Here is a 15,879-nt window from a genome sequence, read left to right on the forward strand (position 1 = left end):
ACAGAAGTTGGAAGGCCCTCCGTGGCTTTCATATTAACCAGAATCTATTTCCATTTCCTGTAATCGTGATATGCTAGGATCACAAATGCAGAGAGAGCAATGATTGAATTGCTAGTATCCAGTACCCCTGGGGCATGTGGTCACCTACTTTACCAGTTTATTTGCTCTTAGGTTGTTCAGGTGTTACATATAGTTTTAATTAAAAATTTATGATGGTTATCAACAGCATCAAACAGTAAATTATAGAAAGGAAAAACATCATCAGACACATGCAAACTGTCTGCTACATGTACTTGCATACATAAAACATGCACATGCATCAAGCTTTTAATAACTGCAAAAAATGGATGACAGTGGAAACTTGATGACAACAAGTCAATGAATGGCTTTTCCAGGTGGCATATAACACTAATGTGGTTCAATTTTACCCTTGGTACAAATTGTTATTTTTCTTTGTTTTATATTAATTATCATATATTACCATACACTGAAACAAAGGAAAATACCAATTTGTACCAAATCAGTAAAATTGAACCATGATATATGTCTTTCTCTAACATGTACGTATGTTTTTCGTGTGCTTTTACAGTGAAAAATACACATATTTTATACATTTTTTCTGGGGATTGGACACAAAGGTTACAAATGAACTGTTTCTGCTGTGCTCAGAGCAAATCCCTTCAGCTGGTGGTGATGACAACACAAAACAGTCCCCCACCAGTCCCTTTAAAATTGAACGAGTGTTTATCCTGTGGAGGGGGACAGGGAGCGGGAGCACAGGAGAAAACGGGCGGGAAGCAGGAGGAGAGAGGGCGGGAAGCAGGATTCTTAAGGTGGCAGGAACCGGGAGAAAACAAGTGAAATTTCTTTGCATTTCATTATATTTCGCAATAGAACATGGAGCAAACAGGAGAGAACAGCTACGAAAAGGGGCGCAAGGCAGGGGTAGAAGGTACAGGAAGCGGGAGGTTCAGACCCCCCTGCCCCCCCCCCCCCACTATCCTTACATGTTCTAGACTGAAACTGGCTCCTTGAATTCCTTGTGTGTTCTTCAGTTTATTTTGTTTTATTAATAAATTGAAAAAATGATCACGAATTTCAACCCATTGGATACCAACTCAACAGGTTATATTTCCATGTGCACAATATATCATTAACTTCTTTATCATGGAGTAATCTACAATAAAGCATTACATAACATTGCAGGTCTACAACTAATTAAACTGCTGCAATAATATAACAAAGGTTTAACTTATCATCTCTGTTTTGAACATTATCATTATCAGCAACATTCTCCTCCTCCTTCTTCTTTTCCGCCTCAGTACCACAATCAAGCTTATCAGTCTCACATAGCATTACATTGTTGAATATACCCCTGTTACAGTACTAACAAAATGCCTGATTCAAGGAACTGTGTCACAGATTGATGTGAGAAAATGGCTAAAATTGTTAAGGTACACTGGCAGTTAATCTCTTTGTTTGTAACTGTTTATTATATTGCCTGGGAGACATATTTATTTGTAATGAAGCCATGGTTTTGTCATTTAGATCCACAGAAGTAATTTCTTCACACACATTAAGTTTCATAGCCAGCATTGGGTAAAACTTATTTGACAAAACCCAGCCGTGCCACAGTCCCTAGTAATCAATAGTGTCATATCTACCTAACTTGTAAGGTAATTCTTGTTAATAAATAATGCAGTTGACCAATGCTTTACACATGTCTTTAACTATACAGTGTATCACTAATATTAACATGAACAGCTTTAGCCATTCCATCAACTGACTTCTGATTTCATATTTCGCTGTTCAACCCACACAGTAAAGGCCATTCTAAAAGAAAGAACACCAAAACTCATTAAAGAGTGAAAATTAAAGTCACCTAATTAGGATGCCTTACTCAGACACTTTAAATTGTTGCATTCAAACAACTTTTCAACCCATTCAGTTTTATTCCCCATAACGTTATCCAGTTTATAATACAGGCTGAGAAATTTCTAAACGAGCCACATTTATCTTAAATACTTGCCATATTTGGAAAAGAGTAGTATTTCAAGAGTTTGATGTGTGATATTTGGAACAGAGTTCTATTTAAAGTGTAGCAATTGAGACTAAAACAAAAAAAAAAAGTTGCAAGAACCGGAATTCAAGTTATCGGGGTAATTTTGACCCAAATTTTGATCAAGGGAAATTTAATTTAAATGTCCAACTAAATGAAATTTAGTTCAAGGTACTGTTGCAGAGTTTTTGAGGTTTTTGAGTTTGAGTTGACAAAGTAAAAACGACTGAAAAGTGGGGTTAAATCCAAGGGAAATGGAAGTCAGTTCGAGTTAGCGGGCAAAGCACATCAAGGAAGTAAAGTACAGCGAAGCAAGAGAAGTACATGTGGATGGATAACAAGTGATGTATTTATTACTTGATACAGTACACTGTAAAAAGGAAGATCATACCGGCAGTGCTTGACAATACACTCATTGCTACAGTACTGAGTGCCACGTTCCTTGGTTGTGCGGGCTGGCTTGTTACAACCATCACATAAACAGATACGCTGGCTTATTGGGTTAACAGTTACTTTGCTCTTCTGTGAAGAATGCAAAGAACAAAAATAATAAAGGTAATTAAATAACCTTTTTCGAACTTTGAACATAACTAAACATTAAACTTCCTTTAAATTCAACCTAGAAAAAAAGTGATTATGACATTTGCAATTAGGCGTCCTGAGAATTTATAGATTGGTCATAGACAAAAGATAAGTTAAACTTGTTGGTATTCTTGTTGCCAGTTTTATAATATTTAATTTCATACAGGGTTTATGTTTTAATGTTCACTATATGATTTAGATGGAACACAGCCCTGAAAGAACACTGTAACCAAAAACAAAAGTTCCAGAGTTGCTACTATGTGTAGCTAGTGAGGTTACATACTGACCTTAGGCTTGGTTGGGACTGTTGGTTGAGTAACTGTACTACTCATTGCTTTATTACTAGCTGCCATTGGAGGTACAGTTGCCACTGGTTTCCCAGCCATAGGAACTTGACTTTGAGCACGACCAAAGGGTTTACTGCCAGGTACTGCAGGGGGTGCAGCTGAATCTTTAATATCTTCCAGTGTGGCAGATGCAGTGCTGGATACAGCAGTATCTGTTTTCTCGACTTTTCTCATTTTTGGACTAGGTTCATCCTGAAGGAGAAAAATTTGCAAAGCTTGTATTTCTTGCAGATAATTATTACAACAAAACTAACCTTTTTGGTAATTTGGTGTTGACACCAGAAGTGAATTCGAACCAATATAGGTATATTAAAAGAAACTGGGACAAGTCTGAAGTAATCCTGACAAGTCTTTGAAAATGTCAAATGTCTGCATCAATTTTACATTGAATTGAGAGAGAAACTAACAGAGGAGGGTGTTATTTTCAGGTCAATTTCAAGATCTTGCTACACTAGCCATTTTGCACAATTCTTTTGTCGTTTTTCTATTGTATCTTGGTCAATCATCTTGGGCTTTCTAGCATCAGCTAGCCTCCCACGCAGTCGTTCTTAGGGGCGATCGTGTTTCACTCCTCCCCACGAAGAACGACTGCTTGGGAGGCTAAGCATCAGCCTGCAGTTTTTGGAGGCTGTAATGTGATTGAGTGCCTTGACTTCCTGCAACGCTTGTGTTTGTTCATGGTCTTGCTTCATTTTGTATGGTTTATAGTTGGTAAATTTCCATTCACTATGATCTCAAAACACAGGAAATGGCATCTTAGAGGCCTATATTTTTAAAATTTCCCAGGGGTGCATGCCGCTGGACCCCCCTAGAGGCTTGTGACCATAATCTCCCGTTTTTTCATCTCAGTGGGTTGGAATCTCTGCTTATATCTCACTGATGTGAAACCAAAAATGAAGGTGGCTGCTAAGCTACAGAGAGTCAGACCACAGGGGGTCTAAATTTAAAGCCATAGTGATAGTCTGTAGTCATTTTATAGGCTGAATCCAAGCACGAGGCATCTGCAGTACAACACAGTAATGCTTTGTTCCAAAACACATAATTATAGTACATGTAATTCAAATAAATTTTAGTTCCTTCAGTGCAATTCCGAAGTTGCAATACTAGTGGTGGACATTATGATATATCAAAATAGCCACTCGCAAACAAACAATGATGTAAGGCAACGGTCTTGTTCTACCTTGATATGTGGATGTAAGGCATCTTGTTACCCAATTGGTGCCCATAGTTCAGTTGATTAAGTGAAGTGGTCACTTACCATGAGGTTAAAAACAAAAGAAAATTTTGAACTATCTGATTGTCTCAAAGTGCACTTGCCTATGTGAGGTGGTCACTTACCTAATGCTCTGGCTATAGTGATGGACAGGGGAAATTATCGTAGTCACTTAGAAAATCACCCAGCTATACATGTAGATGTTATTAAGTATGTTTCAATCAAGATTACAGCATACCTCCTGTGACAATGTCTTGGCTCTGTGTTCTTCTTGAGCTTTTTGGAATTCCTGTTGTGCTTTCTCTTGCAAACCCTACAAACAATATGTGTAACCTGTGAATTCCACGATAAGCAAACACTGCTTCACAATAGCCTCATAGAATGTGGCATTCATCTGTTTCTTAAATACGAACCCATGGAAAGATCCACAATTGACTCAAGCTTAAGCCAGACAAGATAAGCAAAGGTGATAAGCTGCTTCAAACAGATCACAACTACTGTTTTGAACTTGCAAATATCATTTGCTGTGGAAGTCAGCTGCAAAGAACAGTCTTGTCTAAGAAGTTAGGCGTGCCATTAAGGGGGTCCTTCTTAACTACCAATTTGTTGCAAAGAAAACTTTCCGACAATCATATTTTTTGGAAACCAAACCTCTTATGGATAAGCTTTTTGCACAACTTTGTTCCATTGAAGAGACCTTTTTAAAAGAATTCGAAATCATGGCCATATTTGACAGTCACATGACCGGAATAGAAAAAACTTTAAAACTGTAAGGCATATGGATCTGAAATTAGAATCAGTGCCAACAGCTAGATAAAAGATGTCCACATGCTTAATGCTAATTGCTTTGTATAACATTTGCATTATAAACATGTTATAGCATAATAAACACCCTTATTTTCAGCAGCGTTCCATTCTTACATGTAAACAGTAATTCCATACATAGGATTATAAAAAAGGTCATGTTACCGGAGGGTAACCCTAATTCTTTAAAAAAAAATCGGAACTCTACCTCTTCTCAAAGTATTAGGGATTTTAAATTCTGGCATGTGGTTTGGGACTGGCACTAGTTACGAATGCAGAATACCATTTTTTTTCTTGCAGTTCTTCTTCCTCCAAACAATATTCACCATTAAGCATTACCAAATGCTCCAAAATGGCTTGCCACCAAAAACCATCTTTAGCAATTCCTTAGCAACAAAGGCCCCCCTTAATGTAAGTAACATTTACAAGAAAATGATTGAATTTAATGCCACCATACATGTATGCCATGTTTTTATATTTTGTGTTGCACAGCAGCTGGAATGTGAATAATTTGAGCAAAATATGAGAATTTTAACTTTTAATTGGTGTGCTCTGGTCGAGAGGTCAATGCCTGAGTAACAATGTCTGACTGAAAGAAATGTTGAATGAAAGGACAAACCCCCATTTAAAACTTTTTCTTACAAGTTTTTCTCTGTGTTTTGCCAACCAATACTCACAGTTTAGTACACACAATGTCTGTAGACACAATGTGACTTTATTTTTATTAGTGATAACTTCAACTTTTCCAAAATATGTGAAACAGGAGAGGACAATAATAGCTATATTATATTTTGTATTGAACTACAAAACATGACTTGGCCTGTAAATGTCAGAGTTGACTCCCAAAACTAAATTCTTTGTTCAATTGTTGAACAAATTCTTTGTTCACTTCTTTGTTCAAATCAATCAACTCAAAACTCACATTTGACTAGTTAGTTAGAGCTTACAGTTATTTATAAAAGAGATGCAGTCATACCTTTCTGTGGTTTTCATTCAAATTTTCCCACAATTGGTCTACAATCCTCTTGATATCTTCAAACTGAGCCTGTTGAAAATTGTACATCACTAAATTATCCTTGTACACAACATCGTTAAGCAACTAAATGCTACATTTAACACAGTGTTCAATGAGTACAGCACCACTGCTCATGCTGTGTACAAATGTCATGATCTGAAACTTTACAAAACAAATTCAAATTAAAGTAGGAAAAAAAACATATTTTCTGTTAAAAGTTATTTGCCAGCCTCGTTTGGTCTGTATAGCTATCTTGAGTAGGATCCTCAGCCCATGGCCACATGCCATACTCAAGATCTTGGGCACAGTTTGTCCCTATATGGACCTCCTGGCCAGCAAATACCATGTGATACCATAATCCCAAACACCAGTAACTCCTGCAAATTTGTCTGAAATTTGTTGATGACTGTAATAGTGAATGTGAGAAGCATGCTTAATATGCTTACCGCAGGGTTTTTTGACCGTATGGTTGCTTGGGTTTCCTTGAAGAAAAGCTCATAAGCTGTTAGTGGCCTACAAACAAAAGGAACAGCTAGGCATCAATAATTAAATCAGTGGCTTAAACAAACACTTTATTATGACGGATGTAGTTGTGCTGTGAATGTCATACATGTCATAGTAGTGTAGCCATATAATTCTCGTAAAGTATCAACTGAACCACAACAACGAACCACTATCTATCAAGTAAAAAGGCCAGCTACACTTAGGGTCAATATCAATCAACAGTGTTCCATACAGTATTCCAGATAAGTGGGAGATCTCAGGCCAAAATCCCAACGTGGTCAGCTACGTACCTGATTAGTGATTTGGTGGAATTGGAGTATTTAACTGTATTGGAATTCCTTGTTGACACCTTGCATTCAAATCTAACTGGAGCTCTGTTTTTTCGATAATAATTACTGTAATTTGCAAGCTGCCTTACACACTTGTATGTGTTGTGGTATAAATGTATCCTTGGTTTAAAATTTTTATCAAAGTGGCTGTGAGCCACTAAACTCAGAAAATTAATTATGAAACTAGAATTAAAACCACAAACTTTTACAAAGATTTGCCAAAACAAATCATGTTGAACTTTCTTTACTTCACTTTACTCAGCTCAAAACATCCGAAAAAAGAAGTGAAAGAATCACTTCAACACTTTGGCTAAAGTTTGCCACGACTACCGGTATGTATTTAGAATTTACTGAGCTTTACTTTATAGGTGATCACGTACAGAATATCTGTGTATAAGGGCACATGACACAGAGCATTAGTGTTTGAAAGCAGTTCGGATAGGCAATGGTTCAAGCCTCCAATCCACTTGAGAAATTTTTAGTTTTTTTCCTGTTTGTTTTTGTTAGAAATTGTCACCACGTAAAATATCTTGACTGTGATGTCCAGATCTGGGCAGTTGAGTGTTCTTTAGGATATTTCCTTTTCATTTACTACAAAGGCTACAAAGGTAGATTTTGATCATGAACTGAACAGATCCTTTTTAGTCATTTTACATATTGGGCACCATCTTGGAATGTCAATTTATCGTGATTGAGCAAGATTTGCCTCTGTAAGTCTTCTGTGCATGCGTTCAGCCCATACATCCGTGAGCTTGGAAAAATAGTACCATAAGGAGAGCAGTAAATCGCGTGTAACAGCTTCAGTTTTTTAACCCATTGGCGCCTGTGCTGGCCGTAGCCGGCCGCGCGAAAACCACCCCCAAAATGCCTGTGCCGGCCTCAGCCGGCCTTGAAAACCACGTGTTGGCAAATGCCCTTTCCCTTCCTCCCTGGAGTTTTTTTGGTTCACCTATTGTTCTATAGATAATAAGGGAAAATAAACCAATCAGAATCTGTTTTCTGCACATATTTTTAGGGAACTCTTGGGGTCCTAGAAAAAAGGTTTTTCGTCTTATTCCGTGTGTTGAAAATAAACAAGGAAATCATGGAGCCGCGCGGCACGTATTTACAAACTTCCAAGGCCTTGTTTTTGATTCTGAACAAGAAAAATACCATCTTTAGGGCTTAAAACGGAAAGGAGAAACACTATAGAATTTTAAAGTGGCCGTAAAACGAAAGAACCATGGAGTACAGAGTGCTAAAACCTTGTTGATGAATCCTTCCTTCCACTGCCGCGAAGACATGGTGTAATGGCGCTTACAAATGCGTTTTGGATTCAAAACACGGACTTAATGCGGCTTCTCAAGTCTTCTGAGAACGAAATGGTAATGTACTGTTATTGCTTCGAATTTGGATGTAATTTTTTGAACGATCGGTAAATCCATTTAGTGTACAATAAAATGAATTGACTCCAAAATTAAAACTTCGCTTTCAACATGAACATGTGGATAAGCTTATATAATTAATTCTGCCGTGCAGTACAGCACGGCTCGAAAAATTTTGATTTTCTGACACTTGTGAACACATTACTTGGTTTCATCCGAACTAAAAAGAAATTCTAAACAAAGTTTCTTTCAAGGCTCTCTCATTTATCCATTTTGAGTCCGGAATTTTTAGGCTTTTGAAGGCGAACAGATTTGTTGCGCACATGTTGTTATCTGAGATCTATCTTTCGGGAGACTTGCTTCTTCATTGTCTAGCTTCGCTTTGTTTTGAATTATGTCTATCACTTTTGAAAATTACAACAGTGCTTCAGAATATACAAAGGAGTATGTCTACTAACATTAATAGTGAAGAAACGCGTGGAAAGCAGTGCTAGTGTTGATTTAGTAGTCTGAATTCTGTAATTTTGTAAGCGTTTTTATGCTTTTTAACGCCGCCGTGATTTGAAGATAATTTTATCATCTCAAATTACCGGTTTTCTGAACCAAAAAAAAAGCTCATTGTTATTGAATTAACGACAGTGTCAGTTGTACAGATTGTAAACCTATCTTTTACCAGACTATTTTACGATTTTTCTTAAGAATTTGTACAAAGTCTCCATGTTTTTACAAGTGAGCTCTAAAATGACATGCGGAGATGAATAAAATTTTATCGCTGTCTTTAGTTTGGTTTGGGATCAATTTATCAAGGCTGATAATCTCTTTTAGTCATAAATTGGTCTTTCAACATGTCTAGTTTTAATCAAAGTTTACTTCAGAAACTAATTGTTTGTCTGAATTTACTGCGCATATGGTTTACTTTTTCCACTCGTACATTTGCGTTCAATGCTGTAAAAGAGCCAGGTATTTAGGGGTGGGTGCTTGCGTAAAACCTTCAGGCGTCAATGGGTTAACTGATGAAGGCTTAAGAACTAGCCGAAACGTCTTTTGAAAGTAACATCAAAAAACAGTCAGCGTCAAAAACCACAAACAAACTAGGAGAGCAGTATGTTTTCAAAAACAAATAATAAGCCTTTGTGAACTTTATATAAAGTAATGTAAATGTGCTAAAAGTTTAGCCCAGTGGACACAGTCATATGCACCCACCCCCTACCTGCTTCACAAGATTAATTACTTAATTTGATTTGATATTAACTAATTATTCAATTAAAATGTTTAACAGGAATCAAAGGAAGGAGTGAAATTGGCCCTCATCACCAAAACTCAGAATTTTCCAATTTAAAAACCAGTTTGATTTCTATTTCTTATTGTCTCATATTCATTATCATGATCTAAAACAGACACTCACTTATTTAGCTCTTGACCATCCTTTTCTCTCTTCTTTCTTTTAGTCCCTTTTTCTTTCTTTTTCTTTTTCTTCTTCTTAACATCATCAGTGCCAGCCACCTTTTTTAAGTTTTCTGCCACTTGGGATAAAGGAGTACTATCATCATCATCCTCATCACTGTCATGTTGATTGGCGGAGGTTTCCTGCTCTGTAGTAGCTCGCGGCAACAATGTATGTGATGATGGCAGTGGGTGTTCTGTTGAACTTGTCACAGAGGAGTGTGAGGTGACTGAAGACATAACGTGACTTCCACTTCCACCAGACGAAGATGACAAAGACAACAAAGTTGGTGAAGGTGAAGCAGCAACCACTTGACTGATTGCTGTTGCCTCGTTGACAAATGTTATTTGAACAACATTGCCACTGGATGATAAAGGTGTTTGTAATAAAGGTACAGTGTTTGACTGTGCAGATCCCAAAGCTGTGGAACTCTTTTTAGTGTTTAAATTATTCACAAGTAATCCAAGTGATGTCTGAGCTGAACCCAGCTGCACATTGCTCTGTGACATGAATGTTTCATTGTTCACTCCACTAATAGCCATGTCGCCAGATTCAACAAATGAAGGTATATTTTTAAAGCTAGGATTAAAGGCTGTTTCCAATTCACCTTGAGCACCTGCTGACTGAGATGGAGATAACACAGACTTTGAATTTAAGGCAGTGTTAGCAGGGTTCATTAATGCCATTTTGCCTGGATGTGGTTTTAGTGACACTGGTGATTTAAGAGGCGAATTAGCATTTACCAGTATCATCTTCACTGGATGATTTGAGGCTGTCAAGGGAATAGAAGACTTTGCTTGTGACCCTTGTGCCCCAGATTGTGGAACTACATAACAAATAAGTGGCTGGCCAGTCTGAATACTAGCTGCTGAGGCTACAACTTGACCACTTGATCCTTGCTGTTTTGGTTGTCCAATGGCTTTTACAAGTTGACCTAAGAGTTGAGGGTTAGATGCCAAAGCTTGTAATGGATTAGTTTGATTATGTGTACCACTAGATTGGGTGATGACTGTAGCTACATTTGTCCCTTGTACTCCTTTCTGAGAAGACACCTTGTTAGAATTTGTGCCAGAAACTCCTACATTATGAGCAGCACTGTTAGGCCCTTGTACTTGAGAGGCATTTGCTTGAACTGTAGAAGAAGGCACTATTACTCTAGCACCCTGAGGACTTACATTTGCCCCTTCCACATTATTTTTAACTGGTACATTACTAGGAGGTAACTTTGAAGAGTTTACTCCAATGTGAGGATGAGATGGTCCAGATGCAACAGCAGATGGAACTGCCATCTGCAACATTTGTGAATTTGTGAGAGATGAAAAAGGCCTTGCAGCTTTCACAGCTGATTGTGAAGCAGACAATCCTCCTACATTCTGCAGTGAAGAGCCTGCCTGAACAGCAGATGGAGTGAGCCTCACAGCTTGACTTACTGATCTTACTGGTGTAGATCCTTTGCATGTATGGTTTGTTTGTTTCACTTTGGGACTCGGACTTCTTGATGATGACAATGGACTTCCAGGACTACTGGCAGCATTTAGAGGACTTCCTCCTGGCACCACTCCCAGAGGTAATGTTGATTTTCCAGAGGTACTTGTCTGTACAATAGGTAACTGTCCCGGGCTTGTTGGTGAAATTCCCTTTTGTAAAGTGTTTGATGCAATCTGTAAATGAGCTGTAGGAGGATTTGGCTGCTGTGAAACTTGAGGTGCAAAAACAATAGGTTCACTGACACCTTGAGGCATATCTCGTTCTACAATTTCATCAATGAGTTGTTCAATGTTAGAGCCTTCTCCGATTGACTCACCCACCACAGATTGCAGTTGTTGATTCATGCTGACATTGTTCATTGATGGGGGCAGGTTTGGTTGCACAAATGAGGGTAACCGTGGTTGAACAGTTGCTGGTCGGTTGAGGTTTGATAGTAAAGCCATTCTCAATGGCTGCTGTCCAACAGGAAAGGTCGAATGTGTGTGTAGTGATCCAGGTGGGGTGATTGGAGGCAGATCAAAGTTCTCAGAGGGAAAGGTAGGAGTTGGTGGTGTCCTAGAGCGAGCAATAAGATTATGTGCATGAAGATACTCCTGCCGTATGTCACTTAACAAGGAGCTTGGGTCTCCAGGGAACACAGGATTTATGGCAGATGATTGTGGAACCTTTGAACAAGAAAACGATGTTTAGTATTAATAATCATATAATCAAATTAGCCTAAAAAAATGCAAACCATGATCTTGGATGCACCTTTTCAGTCTGAGTAATCAAATGTTAGTGTATAAATTAAAGGCTGCAAGTCTTGCTATTCTGATAATTTACCCATGTATAAAAGTCCTTAGAAATTGCTGATAAATGTTAGCAATAGTTTGAATGATAATGTATCATCTGACATAATCATTCTTGGCAGGTATTAACCCAATGACTCCTAGGATTTTTTTTTTACCAAAAAAAGGTTATTTAACACTACACATGCCTTTTTGGCTCTATTTCCAAGGGATTGCAGACAAATTGCCCAGCAATTCATTTGAAGATGGAAACTAACATTCCCTTTGATATTTATCACACGTTTTGATGACAACGATGTTGTTGTTATGGGCATAAACAAAAAGCACTACAGACTTTTTCTTTCATTTTCTTTTTCACCTAGCATTTAGCATTTCAGTCACCCTTGTCCTCTTAAAACATTTCCACTAAAATGTCCAGGGCCAATACTTACCTCAGGTTAAATCTAGTTAACGTATTTAAGTTTGAAATTTAACAGTGGGTTAGTTCTGTTGTCTGAAGCTAAGTTAAGTCTTCACTCTGTTAGGTCTTAGTGTTAGTATCTCTGGTCAATTCAACCTATCAAGATAATCCAGGAAATGCATTGTAAGACTTTTCCAACTTAATTAGTTGGACAAAAAAATCATCTGATATGAAAGGTGATGACAATCAAATGTACAAGTGGCAGAAGAATCACGTTCCCTCAAGGCCTGGTTTTGACCAGTTAAGGGTCAATGGGTTAAAGGATTAATTTAAAAATATCAGGGGTAAGCTCCTTGTTCTTCCATGCAGGCACTGATTGGTCATGTAATTACATCCTGTGAGGCTATGTAAACCTGCTAATGATGTATGTGATTGCATTTTGAAAGCTAATGGGGGGAGACGTTAACTACATAATGGTTACTATGGATGGCTTCTAACCGTCATATCTTGGGCTCCCTTAGTATCCTGGGTTTAGTTTTTGGCCATGTTTGTTCTATTGGAGACTGCCTTTATTTTCAGAAGTCATGACCATATTTGGCAAGTCACATGACCACAACACAAAACTCCTAAAAGCTCACACAGCTTACATTTTTTTCCGTTGAAATCAACACCCTGGGTAGAGTGCATTTAGAAGCAAAATCTGTAGCATTGAATTTTTTGAAATATTTTAGTCAAATTATTTTTAAAGTTATGATGTCATAGTTTTTACAGTAACATGACACCGGAAATTAAGGAAATCTCCAATACAACAAACATGACCAAAAACTAAACCCAGGATACTAAGGAAGCCCAGGGTTTTCAAAACAAGCCAGCACCTGCTGGAGTTTCACCAGCTACTTAATTTTATGTCAACGGTTACTTTGGCCATGGTAATCAGCTTGTGATAAACAAGCTCAGCTTGTCACAGCCGCCTTCTCTTTCAGTTGCTGACGCCTATTTCAAAACATTATGAAATCCCTGGAAGCCCAAAATATGATGGTTAGAAGCCATCTATAACAACCATTTTGTTGCTAAGGGTCACCCCCCTTAATTTGGTATAAAATTCAACATTTAAAAAAGCTACTTTTTGTTAAGTCTTCTTTACAGATACTCTTTGGGCTTTTCACACAATCTTTTCTCCCCCCAATCAATCAACCTTTTTTTGTTCTTGGGGAAAAAATGTGTGACAAGCCCAAACGACATCTGGATCGGAGGCTACTTCGTGTTTACATACAGTGTAACCTGATCAGATATTTTTGGCACCAAAACGTGGGGGCGCATCGTTTGGGGGGGGGGGAAGGCCCCCTGCCCCCCCTGCTCTGCCTCCTATGAAATAAACATGCAGTCCATTTTGTTTCTAAATGCAAGAAGTATTGAGAGGATACCACACTGTGTTCTTACTTGTGGTATGCTAACAATAGCTGTCCCAGCATCCCTGTGATGCAGTCCAGCTGATTGTTGAGATGCTAACAGCTGACTTCTCTCCAGTACCAGTCCATCTCTTCCCTGGGCACTATTTTGAGTATTTGTTGCTGATTGAGTCGTAGCAGTTGATGCAACATTGGATGCCGCCACATTCAAACTCTGAAGTTGCTCAAACTCAATATCCTAATGACAAAGTGTGAATGTTAGAACATGAACAATTTAACTGAACTGTGCTTAATTATCAATAAGTGAGCAATTTTTCCCTGGGTTCCATGTATAATATAAGGGGTGGAAAGGGGGGTGGGGGGGGGATAGGGTTCCAGATTACATTTCATGAAAAATGATTACATTTTCATGAAAAATTCACAAGGGAGAAAAAGTTCTTTTAAAAACCCTTTACCACCTTCAATATATTTTACATGTGGAAAGGTGCACAATGAACACATGTTCACAAACTTAGAGGTTTCAATTACTTTATAAAATTTTGGTTATGTAGCATTATGCTTGCAATTCTTTTGCAGTTGGCTGTGTAAACATGATCAAATAAACAATACATAAATACTAATAATTAACTAAAAAGAAAGAACTGGCCGTGAAAACCCAAAACTAAGGAATGCCTAGACAAAGGAACTACTGTTAGTTTCATTTTCATTTCAACCAAAAAAGCTTAAAATGTCTGAATAAAAAACGAGTATAAGCAACTAAAAAAATCATGTGTCAATTTAGATTTAATAAATCTAATGATTTGAAAAAAAAAAACCCTGATGCGCGGATGTAGTTATGAATAATTCATTGCACGTTGTTGATCGCTCCGCGTATTTCCAGCTGTGCATATGATCAGATGTCGCCATCAATATCCTTTCCTTCCACTTTATCGCCTTAGTTGAAGTAGGTGTAATTTCTGCTCTCATTCAATAAAAGTACGCGTAAGTTCACTGTTAAAGTATTCCAAATATTGAGCTTCCAATTAGAACTTCATCAACATGAGATGCTCCGTGACGCTTCCGACAGCCTTTCTACCTTCAAATGCTCCCATTGGCAAAATATTCAAAAATTACTTTCAATGTCCTCGACTGAGATTAAATTTTATCGATGAAAAGAGATGACGTTAACAAGTCTCCTATAAGCTTACTTTCCTTTTTCGAACCATTGTACGTAAGGTTATAGCTTTAGCTTGAATATTTTTCAAGCCCTCGAAAGAACACGACACATCAGGTTGATGATTTCAAACCGAAATGCTTAAAACAACCCCATGGCCACAAACACTTCTTCAAAGGACCTTTCTTGTTATAGGAAAGGCATTTTACCGGACTCCTTCAAGGACTTGGATGTAAAATAAACTTTTCCAGGAGGAATCGACTGAGTACAAAACGTCGCTGGGTACAATTCGACTCAAGTTTAGTCGATTCTTACCGATTTATTTCTTGGGAAATCATTTGTTTCCCTGGTGAAAAAGCTACCTAAGAGTACACCTAACAGACCTTTGAAGGAATATCGTGCTTGTCCCAATCTATAACTTCATCTATATCAAAATCGGCGATGTCATTTGTGTTTGACTCCCTCGCCATTGCCCACAGTATGCGAATTTCGGCGATGTACGCATACTCAAGAATAACGCTGACCCAAATTTTGTGCCTGCGATAAAAAATCGCCTCGCTTCTATGCCCAGTCTTGTCCAGTAGTACCCAGATCATCACGATCATCACATGCTTTGGGAGTACCCACAAACCCAAGGGAGTACCCCACACAGCCCCACACTTCACAGCCGTCAACACTCATGGCATTCATTTGGTGAATGCCATGAGTGCACTGACTACCAAGAGTGCATTATGGGTATCATACTTTTTACTCCGGCTGGAGGCCAGGAGTTATAAAATCGCTTGATTTCTTTGACCATCACAATTCACAAATCTGCAAAATTGCGCAATCGAGTGACGTAATCCCATTGTGCTTTGCGTAGGGCTTTCCACAAGTTGCTCGGCAACTTTTTGGCAACTTTTCATGTTTCGAGCAACTCTTTACCCTTCGAGCAACTTTTTCTCTCTCGAGCAACTTTTTGCATTTTAAGCAATTTTCAG

The 15,879-nt window shown here is 38.1% G+C and overlaps 1 protein-coding gene across 1 annotated transcript; it reads right to left on the reverse strand.

Moving 5' to 3' along the window:
• Positions 1-1,036: 1,036 nt before the first annotated feature.
• Positions 1,037-15,556, reverse strand: LOC144650054 (uncharacterized). Its single transcript, XM_078509701.1, has 9 exons — positions 15,283-15,556; positions 13,778-13,984; positions 9,623-11,814; positions 6,467-6,533; positions 5,982-6,050; positions 4,440-4,514; positions 2,929-3,180; positions 2,451-2,581; positions 1,037-1,833 (listed from the first exon to the last, which is right to left on the reverse strand). Exons 1-9 carry the CDS (start codon positions 15,502-15,504, stop codon positions 1,779-1,781), a joined length of 3,270 nt encoding a protein of 1,089 aa, XP_078365827.1. The 5' UTR covers positions 15,505-15,556; the 3' UTR covers positions 1,037-1,778.
• Between the last annotated feature and the right edge of the window lie 323 nt (positions 15,557-15,879).

The sequence above is a fragment of the Oculina patagonica genome, chromosome 4, assembly GCF_052425735.1.
Source record: "Oculina patagonica isolate OP01 chromosome 4, crgOcupat, whole genome shotgun sequence".
Classification (NCBI taxonomy): Eukaryota; Metazoa; Cnidaria; class Anthozoa; order Scleractinia; family Oculinidae; genus Oculina; species Oculina patagonica.

Coding starts and splice junctions, on each gene's coding strand:
- LOC144650054 (XM_078509701.1), bottom strand. CDS start 15,504: ATGATCGTGATGATCTGGGTACTACTGGACAAGACTGGGCATAGAAGC. Junction 6,534..9,622: donor GATGGTCAAGAGCTAAATAA/GTGAGTGTCTGT, acceptor TTTTGTTTGTAG/GCCACTAACAGCTTATGAGC. Junction 4,515..5,981: donor TGAATGAAAACCACAGAAAG/GTATGACTGCAT, acceptor TATTGTTTGTAG/GGTTTGCAAGAGAAAGCACA.